This window comes from Leucopleurus acutus (genome assembly GCF_964270905.1).
Source record: "Leucopleurus acutus genome assembly, chromosome: 5".
Lineage (NCBI taxonomy): Eukaryota > Metazoa > Chordata > Mammalia > Artiodactyla > Delphinidae > Leucopleurus > Leucopleurus acutus.
The window spans coordinates 45,993,601-46,012,473 of record NC_139147.1 but is presented as its reverse complement, the minus strand read 5'-3'; the positions used below and the strand labels follow the sequence as shown (position 1 = coordinate 46,012,473).

The window sequence follows — 18,873 nt, the reverse complement described above, 5'->3', positions numbered from 1 at the left end:
AGGAGGTACATAATAAACTAAAGAGAAGCAATAAGAATGTTACAGTAAAATGGCAGCAGTTTTCTACAAAAGAGTGAAATAAGCTCGTGAGAAATTTCCAGAAGTGAGTCAGTAACTATCAGTTCCACTTAGAAATGTAAAGAAAAGAAATGTATAAAAAAGCTGTAAGGGACTTCCCTGGTGGTGCGGTGGTTAAGAATCCAGCTGCCAATGCAGGGGACACGGGTTCGATCCCTGGGTCCAGGAAGATCCCACAACTACTGAGCCTGCACGCCGAGAGCCCATGCTCCGCAACAAGAGAAGCTACTGCAATGAGAAGCACGTGCACCGCAAGGAAGAGTGGCCCCCGCTCGCCACAACTAGAAAAAGCCCACACGCAACAATGAAGACCCAACGCAGCCAAAAATAAATAAATAAAATAAATAAATTTATTATTAAAAAAAACTGCTGTGAAAGTCCTAACTTTCACAGGGATGTAGAATTCAGTTCAGAGTTAGTTAAGTGGTAAAGGATATACTGGAATATAATATAGGGATTATTATGCTTAGAGTAAAGCAATTTACGCTTAATAAACGTCAAACCATGTGAAATGCTTTGCAGAAGAAAGTTTAAACTGCTGTACACGTGAATGATACAGAAACCACTTATTATAATAGTTAACTCAGTTTTCAAATCAACTTATAGTCTCAGCTTTGTCTTTCATTATCCCCAAGATAGTTTAACAAGGAGAGTTGATTATCACACAATTTCAAAGTCGTAAGACATAAAAATAGTCATCTTTATATTAATCGAGAGCAATGTGTGTTCTTTCAGATGACTTTTGGTACCTAAACACCAAAGGTACAGGAGGAGGGGCAGGCTGACAGCCACTCTCAGAAACGGCCTGAGATGTAGATTTTCTAGGAAGCATTAGAGTTTCAACTTCAGGGCCCCTCCCTTGCAGGCCACTTACCATTTCTGTTCTGAATAAATTTGCAAGTTCATACCTAACGAAGTTCATACCCATCATTTTTTATTTCTTTTCTTAGAGTCATCTCCCTAGATTGTAAAAGTGCAGGCCCTGCAAGACCTGGATCCACCCTGACTGACATCCTGAATGAACAGCAACGCTGGTAGGTGGGCTGGGTCAGCCAGGACATCCAGCCTGAAAATAACTGCCTTGGAGCAAACAGCTCTAGAATAAACAAGATGTCAAATCAAAATACAAAAAAACCCTATTAATTTTAGTCACTTGTCATAAGCAGGCAATGGTCTCAACCAGTCAAAGTGGCTGGTTTAATTAGGTTTCTTCTGAAAGGAAAATGGGCTCAAATTGTTACGGTCATCTGGTCCACCTTCTCTAGGACACATGTTCTGAACACGTGGCAGCCCTTCTCTCCCAGCAGGCTCTTCTCCCAGACCACTGCCTGCTACTTCATACTGGACACAGTCCACCATCTTCTCTTATTTGAGAGAAACTACTATTATTACATGGAGAGAGAAAAGAAGGAGTAAGAGTACCATCAGACCAAGTAACAGCAGCTGTGGGGGAATAAAAAGCAACCGTGCAACTCTGTCCTACAAGAGTGACTGAAGCAGGCCAAGCCCTTGTCCCATACTTACAGTCCACTTTTTACCCACACAGACTGGGTGTAGAAGTGCAGGTCCTTGTTCAGAACAGAGTTCACAGCCTCTTCTAGATGTAACTCTCTCCCCTCACAATGTTCCAGAGCAAAAAGGCTAATGGAGGGTTCTTCGAAAACCTAACAGCACAGAAAAGAGAAAACATCACCATACACAGTGGCCACACCTCAGTGACATCCCAGTTAGAACGCAGGGTACCCTGGATCCACGGTTTCATATGCAGTTTACTGCTCTACCCTCTAATGGCCTTACAGTCAAAGCTGCAGTGGTGAGACTAGATTCCATAAATAATTTTTATTCAATTTTTTTGTAAATAATTGAAGCTTTAAAAAAGGAGTCTCGCTGTCATAATAAAAATGGAGACCTGGTTCCAATCACATATTAAGGTCTGGTTGTGCTGTAATACAGACCGCATTTTTGGTCCTGCCAATGCTTTTAGCTGGCCATAGAATAAACATAGAATGGAACAGAACTCGCATTTCCCAGGAGGTCACAGGAGCAGTCACTGAGAATACAAGACTTCTTGGCTCTAGGCTCTTAAGTGTTCCCCCAACCCTCACGTCAGACAAGAATAGAATCAACTTTGCTCTTTCTCATTCTTTGGTATATACAAGACACCATGTTAGGCAACTTCTGGGGGATGAGAAATCAAAACAAGTCACCATCCTTATGTCTGGGGCATTACTAACTAGAAGCTAAACTAGAAGAATTGCACGGATATCGGAATGTAATCCAGGGCAGAGAAGGATATGCCCTATGAAAGTACCCGGGGGAAGCCCAGACTCTCTTTAGCAGAAGGGTGCAGGAATCAAGGAAGCTTCACAGACACGGTGGTGTAGGAGCTCAGCCTCCAAAGATGCCATGGATCTGGAGAGGCCTACGGAGAATAAAGGGAAGGCACTCTGCAAAGAAGGGAGACAGAAAGGCACGGGCCACGTTAGGGAAACAGCAGGTAGACCTATGTAGCTAGAACACAGAGTCCAACAAGAAACAGTGCCGAGCGCTCCCACTGTTTGCTACTGTGTATTGAGTTGCCTGCTTCTCCTTTACACTGACAGGGCAGAGACAGATGTATTGCCAACAGGGAGTCCTTGAAGGCTTTTGGGCAGAGGAGTAGGAAGGGGCTGAACTATGTGTAAGTTGGTACATGAGAAGCAGAGCACTGGGGACAGGGACTGTGGACGTTCAGAGAACAGTAAATAAACAGTCCAACGACCAGCTCTCACAAGTGACCTGCAGATACACTTGCATAAGAGCAAAATGACTTATCAAAGTGTTATTCCTGGCAGCAGTGTTTGGAATAGCAAAGGATGGAGAATGACTTAAATGTCCATCAAGTGGGCACGGGTTAAGTAAATTGTGGAGGAATTCTATACAGCTGTACAAAAGAATGAGATTGTTACGAAAGATCTCTAAGATATGTTCTTTCGTGGCAAAGACAAAGAGTAGTGCAGAAGAGCATATTTCTTACGCTGCCATTTGTGTAGAGAAGGGAAAATTTATGTACACACACATATAATATGTGCTTTATACACATTAAAATTTTCCTTAAAAAAATCAATATAAAACTACTCCATGGCGAATGTGTCTGTCAGGAAACTAGGATCTGAGAAGATAAAAGGCCCAAGTGGGAGCGAAGTTTTCCACTGCATGCCTTTTGGTTCCTTTTGGATTTTTGAACCATGGAAATGTTTATTCAAAAATTTAAATTGGTAATTATTATGCCTATGTTTGCACGTAAATGTGTTTGCACATATTTTTCTTTAAATGGACTTCAGAAAACTTATCTGGCAACAACATGAGTGAAGAAAAGAAAGAATGCAAGTATCAGTACAGGGGAAGAATCCTCCAGGCCAAAGAAGAAGAGTCAGACCTAAAACAGGAGGTGGTGGTGGTGGTGGTGGGGGGGGGCGTTGGAAGGTTAGGATTGGCGAATAAGGGATGGCCAGAAAAACTATCGCAGTGATGAGAGAGACCAAGTGAGACAAACAGATGGAATGAGAAAGTGAGAAAAAACATGTGCGAGAGTGGGGCTGGGGGCACGGTGGTACAGAGTCGACCCGTGAACAACAAGGGTTTGAACTGCACAGATCCAACTGTACAGGGATTTTTTTCAATAAATACGTCCTACACAGTCTGAGGTTGGTTGAATCCTTGGATGTGGAACCACGGAAATGGAGGGCCACCAGTAAAGGCACACGCTGATTTTCAACTGTGCGGAGGGTCGGCACCCCTAACCCCCATGTTGTTCAAGAGTCAACACTAATTATAAGAAAATCTGGAGAGGAAATATGCCCTGCAGCTGAGAACTTATATTGAGAACTGGAGGTTTGAAGGTTGAGATAGAGACAGAATAATCCTAACAGAAATGTCCAATGAACACTGGACCTTCTGATCTGGAGTTCAGGGAGAAGATCGAATGTAGGGATGATAATCTGGGAACTCTCAGAATCTGGGTAATAACTGCAGCCAGTTATGGGTAAGAAAATGGAAATGACAGGAGGACAGAACTGTGCTGACAAACGAAGCGGGTGGTGATCAAAGGCAGGCCTGTGGAGGTGACTGAACTAGGAGAGAGGAGACAAAAGAGGACATATCACAGAAGTAAAGGAGAAAGAAAATTATAAGGAAGAGTTGGCCACAGTATCAAATACTTTTGCGATGTCAAGGAAGAGGGTGACTGCGATGAGGCTGATTGGGTTTGGCGACCAGGGGGCAGCTGGTAACCAATGAGAGAGCTCACTGAACCACATGCAGGAGATGAGGGGCAGAATCTAGGCTGAAAGGGCTGAGGAATAAGCGGGAAGAGATTGTAGACGGCATACAGGTTATTTTTTAGAGAAGTTTGGTAAAGAGGAGGGAAATCGGCGGCTGGTCCACGTGGCTGGCACGGTGGAAGGTGGCAGCATAACGGGAAGAATCTGAATGACACAAGACAAGAGGGGTGGTTCTAGGGAAGAAGGTGGAGGTCCAATCCACTGTCCCATCAGCGCAGAACCCCTGACTGGAATCAGTCCATGAGGAAAAGGATCGCTTTGAAAAGGATGAAATATGCTCCCTCTGAAATACAAGGAAAGATAGAGAAAGGATACCGAGAAATTTCCAGGTTTCTAAAATAGGTAAAACGTGTTGTAATTTTCTCTTGATGTTACGTGGCAAAGGTTGCCTGTGGATCACGGAAGGTGTGAAGCACTGTCCAACGGAACTTTCTGCAGCGACAGCAATGTTGTATATCCGTATCTTCAGTATGGTAGCTGCTAGCCATACATGGCCATTGAGCATTTGAAATGTGGCTCGTGTGACCAAAGTGAATTTGTCTTATTTAATTTTAATTAAAAAAACTACATGTGGCTAGTGCTATGGTATCAGATAGTGCAGATTGAGGGGTCAGAGGATGCTGGAAAAGAAGGTAAGCGTCACTGTGTGCAGTGAGACAGTAAGCTAAGCATAAAAAGACTGCCCGGGAGCACTGATTTTCCTTCAGTAAACAACATAAACTGGGTCAGGAATGGAAATTCATCTCAAGTCACTGAGGTTCCTGAGTGACTGCAGACCAGATCAGGCTTCTCTTCTGCTATCTGCAAAATAAAAACTGGAAGCATGCCAACAATTTATAGAAGAAATGTCCTTATAGGAGGGTCGAGAACAGCAGTCGTTTAAAAATGCAGCCAATAGCAGCCTCTAAATTACCCACTAAAACTGGTGACCAAAAATTAGTGGACAGTCAAAATCCACAGATAAGCCCCTGACTTTATTGCTGGACTTTTCCCAACATTCTCACCCTTAAGCTAATGAAGAAGCATTTCAGCTTACCTCTACTTGTTGAGTTGCTAATTAGTAAGGAAGGGCAGACAGGCAAGGAGCCTGGACTGGGCTCGTGATCAACCACCAGCAACACTCTCCCCAGCAAAGAGTTTGCTGTGGTAAGAGTGGCACTTACATTACAGGCATTTAACGCTGACATGAGGTAACTCTTTTATATTCCACAGGGAAAAGTTAAAATCTTATGTGAGGATATAACTTAAATGCTAAGTGATATTCTAAGAAAATAGGTCCTGTGTACATTTTTTACCTTCCTTTTGTGGAATGTCCACAAAGGTGTTTTTTATTTTATTTTATTTTTTTCAAAGGCATTTTTTTAAAAGACTACCATTATCACTCACATCGCATCAAATTCACTCCCCATTTCAAAGACAATCTAGCAATTCTGGACCTAGAAATTTATCTTACGATAACAATGCAAAATCTGATGGAGGGGATCTCAAAAATTGGTTTAAAAATGATCATGCAGGAAGATTGAGAAAAAAATTGCAGAAAATGACTGAAGATATTTTTACAAGTTTACATAAATCAGTAAGGATCCTCTAAGAGACCCAGTACCTAAATGGGCAAAGAACACAAACCAACAGCATTAACCAAGTAGGAAATATGACTAACAGGGATGGACAAACCTCCCTCCTTTCCATTAACAACAACGAGATACCATCATGTGGTCCCATCTATCAAACTTTTCATTTGCGAACAACTATTGTTTCTAAGCTTAAAGTCATTCCGTCTTTAGAGGTTTGAGATATATATTTAACTTGACTTTTCTCTATTTAAATTATTTTTACTTAAATGGTCTTAATTTATAAATACACAGTTGATCCTTGAACATGGGTTTGAACTGTGCAGATCCACCCGAACGTGGATTTTTTCCCAATAAATTTAGTATCTGTATTTTCATTTTACAGTTCTTTAAATTAACTAAGTGTTGGGGAAAGTTTGTGTTCATTAGAGATCACAATATATGGAATCAAAGGAACTGGGTTCGAGTCCTGATTCTATCCAAATTGTTTCACCTTCCTGCCCTTGGGTGAGACATTTATCAATTCCTTTGTCTTGAGGCAGAAATAGCAGTACGTAGATTTTCCACTGCCTATAGGGGGTGGAGACGGGGGGGTTAGCACCCCTAAACCTCTGTGTTGTTCAATGGTCAACTGTACTTAAATTCATAAATGTACTCGATTTATAAATGTACCTAAAGGTTAGGAAGGCAATCATTCAGAAATAAAGAGCACTGAAGAACTATGTTAAAATCTTATTTTTCTGATACATTTTCCAAATATGAAAGTAGGAAGAGTATATATACACTATTAACAGTCTTTAAAACTGAAGATGACAGAGTAATCTGAACTTTCCAAGGACAACAGAAACCACCAGAACTTAATTACAATTTGAGCTCTACAAATCTCTTGGCCTCAGTCCATGCTAACTTAGAAGACAGCCAACCATTTGGGGCCACAGGCTCTTCTTAGGTGTCAGCAGCAACAGGACATTCCTGCTGGGTGAAGTCTAAGCCATGCAAAGAGGATACAGCCTCTAAAAGGAGGCTGTGGTTAAGAAAGGAAAAGAATAGTTAAACTGTATAAATGAAAAGAAAACTTATCACTCCATCAACTAAAATAATATTTTAAATGACAGTAATAGTAAGAACTAACATACATGACACTTAATATGTGCTGGGCATCATATATACATACACACACACAAACTATATAGAAGGGATTGTGAATGGATGGATATGTATATATACATGTGTGTATATATACATATATCCCGATTTTTTTAACCTAATTCATTTGGCAACAAAATCTGATCTGAATAAGTAGAAAACTATTTATAATATTTATCCAACTTGTGTAGCCATGATTATATTTTGCTACAGCAACAGAAATGTGTTTAACTATGGGGTGTTGCCCAGAACCTTTCTGGGGTTATTGTCTTATATGCTATCTATGAACCATATTACTGTTTAAAATATGAAAAATTCCAAATCCCAAAATACATTCATGTTAGGAATTGTAGAACTGTATTCACTCCTTTAATCCATGCAACTTTCCTTTGACATGGGTACCATTATTATCCCCACTTTACAGATGAAGAATGAAGGCACAGGTCACACACAGTAAATAAAAGAGCTGGCATTTGAAACTAGACAGAATGGCCTCAGAGGCTGTGTTCTTAACCCCTCCACTATAGTTCTAAAATGTTCTAAGTAATTTTATCATGTAGAATATTTTTGATTGGCATGTGTGACATTATCTGAAGCAGTTGACTTCATGTTGCTCATCTGGGTAATATCTATGACCCCATTCTTACCTATCCCATCAACTTAGCAAGTTGTTAGCAAGTGTCCACCTTAGCAAGTGTCCACCTTAGCAAGTGTCCACCATCTAAATTTGAAGCTCTGAGACCTGGGTACAGGTACTCTGCTAGAAGGATCACATTTATATCAACACATCTTCAATATATATTGGATAAAATGTTTAAATCTAACTACTAATTTTTGACATTTCTTAAAACTATACAGACTTGAATATGAACTTGAATAGTATTTAACAATGGGGGTGAATTAGTTTCCCTAATCACCAATTGCATGAGTTTGCAAGATGGTAAAGAGAATATATGTACTTTATACATTTTTTTCATTATTTTTTTTATCCATATAGCAAGTCTTTGAGGTGGAATGAAGTCTGTCAAATGGTCTTTTCCTAATTTTAAAGATGAAGCAAATATTGAATTATATTGGTTAGCTCAGTGTCAACATGAGACCAAAACTTCAATCTTTCACTCCAGGGAGTACACAAACTATAACTTGAAAGCACATAGTCAAAAGATTTTTGAAATGGAAATATGTTGGGGTCCTAGAAGCATGGTTTGTGTAATCACACAGAATATCTCTAGTTAGAGTCTGTGTTAGACTAAAAGGGGGGAGTTGGCGGGGGTGGAAGAGAGACCTCTGACAAAAACATAATGAAAGGGAACATCCCGTTCAAAGACCACATTTATTGGAGAAAAAGAGGCCATTCTGGAAGTGAGAACAGAGGTGAAAACTACTTGGAAAGTTTATTGACTATTAATACTAAAAACAAAGCATCTGATAAAATTTTGCCTTACTTCTCATTGCTTAGAAGAAAGAAGAAATTATTCAATTTAGCAAACATTTCTGAATTTTTCTTGCACGCCAGATAATTTGCCAAGTGCCTGGGATACTTAAACAAGTTCAAACGCTGAGATGGAAGGAAGCTCTTGAGCTCTGACCTCTAACAGGAAGTGTCCAAAACTTCCTTTCATGGTTTACAAAGCCCTTCACGTTCTGATCTCCAAAGGGCTTTGCAGCCTCATCTGTCAGAGTAACAAAGTTACTATCATCTCTATTGCTTTTCAGCACTTTACATCCTTATCTGCCTTAACCAGATCTTCACTCTTCCAGGTATTTCCAGTTGCCAAGTCCAGGGGAATTCTTTTGTCCCATATCATCTGTCTCTGACATTTCCACCTTCCACTTTTTCCTGGCTCTTTCCCTTTGGGCAATAAACATGCTCATTTATTTACATACAAAAGAAAAAAAAAACCATACAGACCTATACATTAGCATTGTATAGTTCTTTGAGTTTCAAATCACTGCTTGTATGGAAAAGGTGTTGCTATTACCTTAGGATAATGTTAGTTGGTTAGACTCTAAATATAACATGTTATTTTATTTTAAAAATACCTAGCAAACAGCCATTAAGAACAGCTATATCTGTACAGCCCAACAGTATCATTTCACCCTAATCTTTGCCAAGTGAACCATGGCTAAAAAACTAAGAACAACTAGACTGAATTCAAAGAAAGTAACCATAATGTGCACCTCAAGTACCATTCCAATCCAGAGAAATACCAAACAGTGTGCTGGCAAAAACGTATCTGCAGTGATGGAAATTTAATAGAAGGCTCATAAATCTCTAATGAGACTCTAATCTGGAATCTTCTAAGTTTGGTCCATTTAAAACAAAATCACATAAATACTTTCAGTCTTATCAAATCTTGATGTTGCACAACAAATATGAATTTTTGTCTATGAGCTATTATAATATTATTGAGTGTTTTCATGTGCTAAAGGCTTCATGTGCACCAGCTCATATAATCCTCATTTTATTCGATGAGAAAGTTGAGGCATAGAGTGGTCAGAAACATGCCCAGGGTCACTCAGCTAACAAGCAATGGTCTGTCAGACTCTCAAACCAAACTCTTCTCCAGTGAACTATAATGCCCCTCATAAGAGCCTCTCTCACTTGGCTTAGAAAATCAGTTTCATCACAGGCCTACCTTTCTAACTGGTCTTCTTCCTTTAAAAAAAAAGTTATAATACATTTCAAAAAAGAATAATATCTAGACGATCATGTATCCAGCACCCAGAAGTAATACATTTGAATTTTACTATATTTATATCAAATTGTATATACAAGTAAAATCATAACATGTACAGATGAATTTTAATTTTCCCCCCTCCCTAGAAGTAACCACTATGATGAAGTTGTGAATCTTTATACATCCTTTGTTTTTAAATTTCACAGAAATATATCTTACTGTAACATCCTTAGTAACACATGAACCTCAGTTAATATATTATATTTCCTTTTATGATTGTGCTGTACTATAGTTTGTTTCACCCATCAATGCTGAAACAAACATCCTTATTTTTCCCTCATAGCAACTGATACTCCTTCCACTAGCTTTGTACGAATAATCCCACTTCTCTGCCACTAAACTAAACTTTGGTGTTGTCAGATCTTCCAATGTTTGTATCTAAAGTAAGGTAATGCTACCGAATTACTATTTTATTGATAATTTGCATTTACTGGATCACTAGTGAGGTTTAACATCCTTTGTATGTTCTTAGCCATTTTCTCACATTTATGAACTGGCTATTCATAGTCTCTGCTGATTTTTAAAATAGGTTTTTCTTTTTTTTTCCAATTGATTTGAAAGAGTTCTTTTTATATTCTATACATTAAACCTTTGTAGCTTATAAGGGCTGAAAATATATTCTCTAGTCTGTGGCTTGCTGTGGTAGGCTCAATAATTAATGTTCCCCCACCACCATCCAAAAAGAGGTCTGCATCCTAATCCTGGAACCTATGAATATGTTAGCTGATATAGTGGAAGGGACTTTGCAAATGTGATTAAGAGTTAAGAATCTAGGGCTTCCCTGGTGGCGCAGTGGTTGGGAGTCCGCCTGCTGATGCAGGTAACACGGGTTCGTGCCCCGGTCCGGGAAGGTCCCACGTGCTGCAGAGCGGCTGGGCCCGTGAGCCATGGCCGCTGGGCCTGCGCGTCCGGAGCCTGTGCTCCACAACGGGAGAGGCCGCAGCGGTGACAGGCCCGCGTATCGCACAAAAAAAAAAAAAAAAAAAAGAGTTAAGAATCTAGAGATGGGGATATTTGTCTGGATTATCCAGATAGACCTAATATAATCACATAGGTCCTTATAAGAGGGTCAGAGACAGAGGATAGAGAACAGAAATTGAAGTGATAAACTTTGAAGATGGAAGAGGGCCATGAGCCAAGGAATGCTGGGCACCTCGAGAAGCTGCAAAAGTTAAAGAATCAGATTCGCCCCTAGTGTCTCCCAGAAGGTATGCAGTCTTGCCGACCCCGTAATTTTACCCCAGTAAGACCTATTTTAGACTTCTGACCTCCAGAAATGTAAGATCATTTCTGTTGTTTTCAGCACTAAATTTTTTTTTTTTTTTTTGTGGTACACGGGCCTCTCACTGTTGTGGCCTCTCTGGTTGCGGAGCACAGGCTCCGGATGCGCAGGCTCAGCGGCCATGGCCCACGGGCCCAGCCGCTCCGTGGCATGTGGGATCTTCCCAGACCGGGGCATGAACCCGCGTCCCCTGCATCAGCAGGCGGACTCTCAACCACTGCGCCACCAGGGAAGCCCCCTCAGCACTAAATTTGTGGTAACTTGTTACAGCAGCAGCAGTAAACTGATACGCTTGCCTTTTACTACTGACTTGTATGTTTTGCATTTAAATCCATCCTACTCTAATATCATTAGCATAGTTTTCCATATTTTCTTCTGTTTTTTTCTTCCAGTTTTATTGACACATAATTGACACACAGCACTGTACAGGTTTAAGGTGTACAGCACAATGATTTGACCTACATACATTGTGAAATGAGGACCACAGTAAGTTTAGTGAGCACTCGTCATCTCATATAGATACAAAATGAAATGGGAAAAAATTGTTTTCCTTGTGATGAGAACTCTTAGGATTTACTTTCTTAACAACTTTCATATATAACATATAGCAGTGTTAATTCTATTTATCATATTACAAGTTACATCTTTAGTATTTATTTATCTTATAACTAGAAGTCTGCATCTTTTGACTAACTGCCATCCAGTTCCCCCTCCGCCACCCCTCACCCCGTTAACCACAAATCTGACCTCTTTTTTTTTTGACCTCTTTTTCTATGAGTTTGTTTGTCTGTTTGTTTTTGAAGTATAATTGACCTACAACACCATGTTAGTTCCTGGTACACAATACAGTAGTTCAATATTTCTATACATTTCAAAACAATCACCGTGAAGTCGAGTTGTCATCTGTCACCTTACAAAGATATTACGTAATTACTAACTATATGCCCGGCACTGTACATTTCATTCAGGTTTGTTTTTCACATTTAGGTTGCCATTTATCCATCTGGAGTTTATTTTTGGTGTTTGGAATAAAGCAAGATTCAAATGGTATCTTTTTCCATGTAAAGGGCCAACTGTCTTTCATAATAGTCCCACTGAAATGCTATTTCTGTCACCTTCCAAATTCCATTATTCATGAAGGTCAGTTTCTATGCTCTCCTATCCCACTCTTCTATTGGTCTCTCCTTGCACCAATACTCACTACCTTAATTATTACTGATGAATAATGCAATATCTGTATTTGGTAGGACAAGTGATCCTGCCTATTGTTCTTAAAAATAATCTTGGCTATTTTGAATCCCTATCTTTGCCAAATTAATTTTAGAAGGAGCTCATCATGTCTTACCACCACCCCTGCAAAAGACAAAAGATTCTGTAAGCATTCTGCCTGAAATTTTATTAATTTGGGGAAGACCAAAATATTTACAATATTGAGTCTTTTCATCTATAAAATCTCTCTCCATCTTTTATGTCCTTCAAGAAAGTTTTAACAATTTTCCTCATAAAGAACTTACTTGCATATGTTAGATTTATTTCTAAGTATCCTATATTTTAATTGCTATTTATCTTGTAATCGGCAACTTTTAAAGATTTCATATTAATCCTAATAACTTGTCTGTGGATATTCTTGACAATTTTGTTTCTTCCTTTATACCTTTTGTGGTTTTAATCTTATTAAAGTGCCTAGGACTCCAAAATAATGTTGAATAGAAGTGGTGATAGTAGAGACCATTGTCTTCTGCCTGAATTTAAAAGGAAATGCTTCAGATATCTTACTTGGAAGTATGATGTTTACTGTAGGTTTTTGTTGGCCTTCATGTTCAAAATGTACACAGTAGTTACTGCTATTAACTATATATGAGTTCATCTGAAAATTTAAAAGTAACCAAACTCCCCTACACTTTATAAAGTCATTGCTTCCTTTCATCTGTGGCTGGATTTACAGTCATCTATTTATAGCTGTACCCCTCCCTTATTCATTACTCTTGCACAGAATGAATTATTGTCTTGCCAATTCTTATTCTACCTTTTAAGATCATTTATGTCATCACAGTCATAAATTTCATTTGAACTTTTTCTACAATCTCTTGTTACAATGTTTCTTTTGCTTTGCCTGCTTATAGCTACCAGGATTGGATTATACTTCAAAGGAGGCCAACTTCCATGCCAAGCCACCATGGAGACACTAAAGAAGTAATGAGAAGACTGCTACTCCCATGGAAATGCAACAAAAGCAGGTTACCCCACACACTACTAGACCAATGCTTAAAAAACATTTTACTTAATGTTCCCAACTCACCTCTAGCCCCTCACCAACTGTTCTGGGGACTGTTATTTGGCAAAACTTTATTGAAAGCTAACATACCATCTTATTCCCTCAGACCATGTGAGGCCTAAGACTGGACACATTGCTTTTCATGTCCAATTAGAAATATGCCCAGGATACTTATTCTGTTGAAGTGTAAAGATGTAAAGATGTAAAGATGTAAAATACCTGTAAAAATACCTGTAAAAATACCTGTTCTAACAGTTTCTTTACAGATGAGTTAACTGAGGTCAAAATAAATTAGGTGATTCGTACAAGGTCACACTAGTGAAAAGCAGAACTGTAAACCATGCTCGCAGCTCCTTTCGCTGTAAAATGACTGCAAATTATGCATCCATGGACCTCTAGAATGTAACATATGTCTGCACAGATAGAAATCAGCCTGGAGCAAACTGTCATTTGCAAGACATACTGATCTTGTATGAAGATGAAGTGTTAGGATTCCTCAATATTATACCATTATGACACTTTAGCACTAAAAGTCCCAGCATGTCTGGGAATGCCAACTACAAGCAACACCCTCATAATTCTGCAGTTTTAACTAATAAAAGCAAAAATAAAAAAATTTAGCTCATATATATGTAAAGTTAACTCAGCTGGACGTAACATTTCCCACAATGAATCCAGAATCACACTGGATTGTGGCATAGGCAGTAGTATTAACCAATCTATAGAAAAAGGCGTATCAGTTCCTAAGTGGGAACACAGTAGGGGGACAGGGGCTGTGAAAGTAATCCGAGAAGCAGGATAGATACAGTGTGTCTAGAATTTTCCAAGGAAAGGAGACACAGAATTTGGAGAATACAAACAACTGGGGAGGTGGGGTGGTGGAGTCTCTTTTGTGGGGAATATTAGCCTAGGTAAACTACTCAAGACATCTACCTAATTTTATCCAAGTATTAAAATGTCTGATGACTAATTCCATTTCCTGGGTTCTTCCAGAGAGGGAGAAAAATACCCAGGACAGAATTCTCAAGTATTCTAGTTACTAGAATCCACCTCCTACAAAATTGCCAGGTTGGCCTTCTGGTTCACCTATCAATCTCCTACGTCTGATCAACTCAGGGTTTCAGGGCCACCAGGGTGAAGCATGGTTGACTTCACCAAGGAAATGTTACCTGTTGAGGCTGCCTCCTGGTCAGCTTGCAGATCTTTACTGGGATGCCCAATGTCACCTCATATTCCTTCCATTTCACCACCAAACCTACTGCCTAAACATGGCTTCAACAAAGACCTTTCAGAGATTCAAAACATACCTGGTAAAGGCATTAAGAAAACTTATTTGCTCTCCTTACATAAACTGAATACACTCTTTAATCAGTTCTTGAAGTGAAAAGGTTATAGCTCTCAAATCCTTTCCAAGAGGCACCTTCATCTACACTGCCTGGATTCCACAGGACCAAACCAGGGACATGCAACTGCATAGTTCAACTTATGTAGAGATGTTTCTTTTCTCTGTCTGTATTTTTACTCCTAATTTTAACTATTTATTTTTGACTTCATGAATGTGGAAGAAATGTAACTCCTCAAACAAAAAGAGTAATACCATTCATTTGGAGCACCTAAGTATCTGTCTGCTAGTTTGACCACTAAACATTGCTAAAAAGTTCCCTTCCCAGTAAATGCAGACTTTCCCATGCCTTTTTCAGCCTTATCAATACTTGGAGAGACTGACCAAAACACATTTTTTTTTTTTTTTTTAAATCCAGTTTTCCTCCAATAGACAGGAAGCATCGTAGCCACTTAGTCTTTCCAAGTTGGTGTCTAAAGGCCACTAAGAGAGACCGAGCCTCTATTTTTATTCTTGTTCCTCAGCCAAGACTCTATTTTTACCCTGATACCAAGAATACTCTCTCCAGGAATGCCGTGAAATAAGACTACATTGCTGGGACTTTGCTGGTGGTCCAGTGGTAAAGAATGCTCCTTACAATGCAGGGGACACGGGTTCGATCCCTAGTCAGGGAACTAAGATCCCACATGCTGCGGGGCAACTAAGCCCATGAGCCACAACTACTGAGCTCATGCGCCTCAACTAGAGAGCCCACGTGCCGCAAACTACAGAGCCCATGAGCTCTGGAGCCTGTGCGCCACCACCAGAGAGAAGCCCGTGTGCCGCAACAAAGAGCCCGCCTGCCGCAACTAAGACCTGATGCAGCCAAAAATTTAAAAAATTAAAAATAAATAAATAAATAATAAATCTTAAGGAAAAAAAGACTACATTGCTGAGGTTGGGATCAAAGATCCTGAGTATGATCATCACTCCTGAAGTCAGCTCTGGTTGAAAGATCTGACTGAGTCACTCCTGTCACCATGTTGGGCTTCTAGTCATCATTGTGTAAATCTCAGCTTTGACCAAATGCTCCTAGGGAATCATCATAACTAGACATCTTAAAAATATTCCAGATCCTTACTACTTCCTCTGCAAAGACACTACTAACTAGGGACCCGGAATGAATGTCTCAGAATAGCTATCCTGTTTTTCTCACACTTAAAATTCTGAGTAAATATGATAGTAAGGAGTAAAATTACTTACTCTATAAATGTAAGCCTCCAAGGTGACCCAGATAACTCTGCACACTCTAGGCAGGAAAGCCCTAGTTCCCCCAAAACAAGGTTTGAAATCAATACCAATGGTGTTCCGTGACTTAAAGTAACACTGCAAACCTAAGTAGCAGACAAGCTGTCATGTGACCTATCTAGCAGAATAATAAAATGATCAGGTTATTATTTTTATTAAGCAGCTCTACCAACTACAGTCACAATACTAACAGCTAATACTTATTGAGCGCTCACCGTGTGCTAGGCATTTTACAAGCACCATCGCATTTAATATCCCAGTGGCCTTACAAAGTACTACTATCTTTTATAGATGAGGAAACTAAGTAACTTTGTCAATGTCACCCAAAGTCGTTAAAGTATTCATTTAAGCTCAGGGCTATATTACTCTACTTCCTAAATTTTGCATTCTGATGAAAAAAAAAAACAAAGAAAGAAGAAAAATATCAATCTTGGGAATTCCCTGGTGGTCCAGTGGTTAGGACTCAGTGCTCTCACTGCCGAGGGCCAGGGTTCAATCCCTGGTCAGGGAACTAAGATCCCACAAGCTGCGCGGTGCGGCAAAAAAAAAAAAAAAAAATCAATCTTTCATTAGTTGGATTTCATGAGTGAACCTCAATTTTACAATCTTCAAGCAAGTTACTTAAATTTTTATATTTTCCCTGTATTATTTCTTCCAACTTCATGTTATCATTCACGGTAATTAAACTGGACAAGAAAAAGTCTTATAAATATGCATCAGCGAAGTACTTACATAGTCAATGGGCTTGAGGGATTTGACTCTAGATGTTGGGCAGCCACAGGAAGTAAGGTCAGCATACAGCCCTTCTTCTAACACACACTGATGATTAGAAATGTCCTCTTGGTAATACAGGAGCCAGCTGAAAAAACAAGCAGTGAAACATTCAGTCAAAGTGCATCAGTTGGCAGTCTGACTCGTCATCATGCAGTGGGAGCCAGGGTAGGAGTAAGACATAAAACTCCTGGTGCTGGTCAGCAGCGAATACCCAGAGTCGGTTTGGAAAAAAAAAAAAAAAAAGCTACTACTATCACCTATTGACTGCTTACCATGTGCCAGACTAGGTACTCTGCATGCATTATTTCACCACGTACTCATTACTTTATGAGGTAGAAACAAGTGAGGTAGAAAAGTTAGGTGATTTGCCCAAGATTCCCCCAACTATTAAATAAATTTGAAATAAAACATCTGCTGTAAGCTAAAGACATTAACTTCATTCAGTGCTTTCAAGTATAAAAACCTGGGATCAAATTATAGTAATTATTAAGTACTTTAACAGATTAGAAATTCTTTTTGAGGAAAACAAAAATTTGTATCCTTATTTAATGATGAGTTTGCTTTCAGTCTAGGTTGAGTTAGAAGTTAGACTCCCAAAATCACACAACAGTATTTAAAACCTGTCACCTGCATAGCTGATAGCAAGCGGAGATTTTTAAAAAGAAATGAACCCTTTAGAATCTTCCATAGCAAATTATCTTCAATATAGCACTCATCAAAAGCTTGGCTAAGACATGCCATTTTGGAAAGAAGGGGCACAAGGGAGAAATTAATTGACTGTTACTACTTTAGCTTTGGTGTGTTTAAGTTCTAGCTCTATATTTTAAGATCACCAGAACCATGCTCTAGCTATATGAGGTTAACTTTAGATAACCACAGAAATGCTCTGTGACAAAATTTACTGCCACGTCTCCTACGTAACAAGCATTTTATAGCCAATATTTCCGAAAGGTTTTTCAATGTGCTGGGCATGCAGCTAAGCCCTTACGTGCATTATTTATTTAGTCCTTATAAGAATCCTTTGAGGTAAGTACTGTTATTAACCCACATTTACACAGGAGGAAACTGAGGTTCAGAGAGATGGTCCAATTTGCTTGAGATTACATAGTGGTGAACTGGGCTCAAATTCTCATCTCTGAAGCATCCCCGGTACTTAAACAATCACCATGGTTCCTGTATTCTTTTATTAAAACTACAGTTTAATAAATTACACATAAATCTAAATAAAATATGTAAATAAAATGTACATTTTGTATGTAGTTGGCCCTCTGTATCTACAGGTTTCCTACCTGCAGATACAGAGGCCCGACTGTCGTCAGCCACTTTATATAAGGGACTTGAGCATCTACGGATTTTGGTATATGTGGGGACTCCTGGAAACAATCCCTCACAGACATCAAGGGACAACTGTGTATATAAATTATATATATACACACACATACACACACACATTATACTGAAAAATATGTATAAATTATATATATATATTTATTTATAAGTAAATAACATATACATTTCCTACATGAAGCAACACATATGACTAATTTGTCCTAGACTTCAGTGTCTAGGACAAAAACATTCCCCTCCAAAAAAAACTTCAGTGCTTCCTTTTATCAGAAAATTTAAACTATATCTTGCAAAATACTTTCTTTTTTCTTAGAGAAGAAAACTCAAATACTAGGAACAAGACTATTTCAGGCCCTTGATATACATATTTCTCACTAAGTTGCAGATAATCTATTTAACTAACCGTGTCCTACTTTATGTGTTTTCACATTGTAAAACTTTCATATCCTTCTTGGAAGTAAGTATAAGAACAGTAACAGATACAGAGAGGTTCAAAGTAGTAAGAGTTATAGGAAATCAGAAAGGGAAAAGACTGTTTTATTTAGGGTTAATCAAGAAGGTTAACAGAGGGAATGAGGATGGACTGAACCTTAAAAACATATATGCAGGTTAGTATTAAGCAGGGTTCACGAACTTACGTACCTGCAGGAGGTCAGGCACGTTATATAAATGACTAGTGTACCAGATGAAAAAAAATGGGCAGGGCTT

General features: G+C 39.0%; 1 protein-coding gene across 1 annotated transcript in view; it reads right to left on the bottom strand.

Annotated features, from left to right (window-relative positions):
- Positions 1-18,873, bottom strand: part of CRYBG3 (crystallin beta-gamma domain containing 3) — a gene marked incomplete at its 5' end in the record, with an annotated part of 113,232 nt that overhangs the window by 14,735 nt on the left and 79,624 nt on the right. The window contains 2 exons of the mRNA XM_082840128.1: positions 1,603-1,742; positions 16,777-16,903. Of these exons, the coding sequence (XP_082696254.1) occupies positions 1,603-1,742; positions 16,777-16,903 (267 nt within the window). The remainder of the gene's footprint in view (positions 1-1,602; positions 1,743-16,776; positions 16,904-18,873) is intronic.